Source organism: Eumetopias jubatus, unplaced genomic scaffold (genome assembly GCF_037043125.1).
Source record: "Eumetopias jubatus isolate StellerSeaLion01/CBP00866 unplaced genomic scaffold, mEumJub1_p1.0 scaffold_3, whole genome shotgun sequence".
NCBI classification, from domain to species: domain Eukaryota; kingdom Metazoa; phylum Chordata; class Mammalia; order Carnivora; family Otariidae; genus Eumetopias; species Eumetopias jubatus.
The window spans coordinates 59,302,115-59,304,208 of NW_028274809.1; the positions used below are offsets into that span (position 1 = coordinate 59,302,115).

A 2,094-nucleotide genomic window follows, 5' to 3' on the forward strand; every position below is an offset into this window, starting at 1 on the left:
CATGTGTCTTTAGATCTGAAATGAGTCTCTTGTAGGCTGCAGATAGGGGAGTCTTTTGGAGCACTTAGTCCATTTGCATTAAAAGTAATTATTGATAGGTATGTACTTCCATTTTGTTACTTGTTTTAATTTTTTTTTGTATGTGAGGTCTTTTTTTTTTTTTTTTCCTAGGCAAAGAACTTTATTAACCTTGTTTCAAACTTTATTCCCAGGCTTCTTCAGCTTAATTAGCTGCAAAGAATGAACTGTGTATAAGCAAAAACTGAAAAGAGCTGCAGTGTCCAAGGGGCTTGGGCTTAAAAATATTAGAGATCTAGATTTTATCAGATCCATGAACAAAATTTTAAAAAGCAGTCATAATATAAAATAGCAGCTCCCAGTAACTTCAAGTTGTATCTTCTTCAGAAGTTGACTCAATTCAGTTTGCTTCGTTCTTGGAAGCTTCATCAAAATTCTCCACAAGATCTGGAACTTCATCATCATCACCCTCTCCGGTAGCAAGTGGTGCTTCTCCATCCACAGATTGTTTGGGCAGAGCTTCAGCCAGTCTTCTTAAACTAGTCAGACTGTCTGCACCAAGTTGGTTTAAGATACTGGGTAGCATTTCTGTCAGCTGCTTTGTCTCAGCATGGCCTGTAATGGTGAAAGTGTTTCCTGCCAGCGATGCCTGAACTTTAGGGTTGTTAAAGTGGAGCACTGTTCCTTGGTTTGTGAACATATTCACTTCTTCAGTACCAGAGATATTGCTTACCCCTAACTTCTTTAACGAGAACTGAAGTTTTTTATCATCTGCTGTAGCCGTTCTGTGAACCACCTTCTTTCGGCGAGCAGTTCCTTTCCCACCAATGTGCACTTGTGCTTGCAGTTTGGCGAGTTTCTCCTGGTTCATGATAGTTTCTTTCATCTTGTTGGAGCGGAATTGGGACCGCTCGGGGGTCTCAGGCGGACCGGCTGAGATGAGGTGCACACATGCTGGGACGCAAGATGGCAGCTAGAGGATGTGAGGTCTTTCTTAAACTTTGTTTTCACCCTAATAATTATATAATTCTGACTAGAGACCAATGTTTTACTTTAACTTCTGATACCTGTTTGTTTCTTGGAATCATGGTTTTTAATTTTAGTTTGTAGTTTTCAGTTTTAAAAATATTTCTACAGACTTATATACTATTATGAATGTAGTTCATTGGCTTATTTTTGAGGACACTAATGATATTCTCTTTCTTTAATGACAGCACTCTAAATCTCTTTATTAATTCTATTTTACAATCTACCACAGCTTTCTTATTCTTTCTCTGAATTCCTAAAAAAATTTTACATCCAGTTTTATGCTCACCCTTCCCTCTAATCCCACTTGAACCATATTAAGTTAGCCCCTCATGATTTCTTGTCCCAATGGCTGGAATAGATTCCTGGTTTTCTAGCATCCAGCTTATTTGCCCCCCTTCCTATACATTCTTCATCCTACTGCCAGAGTGCTTTTTCTAAAATGCAAATTTTATGATATTGTTCCTTTGCTCTAAACCCCATTGTCTTCAGGATACAACCCAAACTTAGGCCTTTCATCAAATTCTAGTCCAAGAGGCTCCTGTGATGTCTTTGGTTGCCATTAAGTCACCCCTGTCACACCTGTCGGTGCCTCTTCTTCACAAATTTGCGTGTCATCCTTGCGCAGGGGCCATGCTAATCTTCTCTGTATCGTTCCAATTTTAGTATATGTGCTGCCGAAGCGAGCACTGTCGGTGCCTCTTCTACTCCATTGCCTGGTGGTCCCAATCAGCAAGGTCCTTGCTGTTGCAACTTATATCACTCCATCATCCCCTCAATCACTGATGCAGGTGTTTGGTGACATTTTAAGTGCAGATGTTGGTCCTTCTGAAACAGCAAAAGCCTTCCTCCAATTTTTGCAATTCTTTCATTAAATTGTAAAGGGAGTAGGCCATTCTGAGTTACAAACTGGGAGAAACAAGTTTCACCAGGACCATTTGGAGACTATTAGAGTAGAATCTTTGTGTCCTGTTCCAAAACATCTGTTTGTACCAAAACTCCATCAGTGTTCCAGAAGATACCTAACTTAGCCTGAGTGCTCTATTAGTT

At 39.8% G+C, this 2,094-nt stretch overlaps 1 protein-coding gene and 1 non-coding gene across 3 annotated transcripts; both read right to left on the reverse strand.

Moving 5' to 3' along the window:
- Positions 1-418: 418 nt before the first annotated feature.
- On the reverse strand, positions 419-904 carry LOC114225805 (transcription factor BTF3-like). Of its 2 annotated transcripts, XM_088022103.1 has the most exons (2): positions 523-904; positions 419-465 (listed from the first exon to the last, which is right to left on the reverse strand). In XM_088022103.1, exons 1-2 carry the CDS (start codon positions 902-904, stop codon positions 419-421), a joined length of 429 nt encoding a protein of 142 aa, XP_087878229.1. The 2 variants fall into 2 exon arrangements, with proteins under 2 accessions (XP_087878229.1, XP_087878228.1); XM_088022102.1 differs by having other exon boundaries at positions 419-904.
- Positions 905-1,627: 723 nt separating this feature from the next.
- On the reverse strand, positions 1,628-1,734 carry LOC114226082 (U6 spliceosomal RNA). Its single transcript, XR_003612670.1, has one exon. It is a non-coding gene; the product is annotated as a U6 spliceosomal RNA (small nuclear RNA).
- Positions 1,735-2,094: the final 360 nt, after the last annotated feature.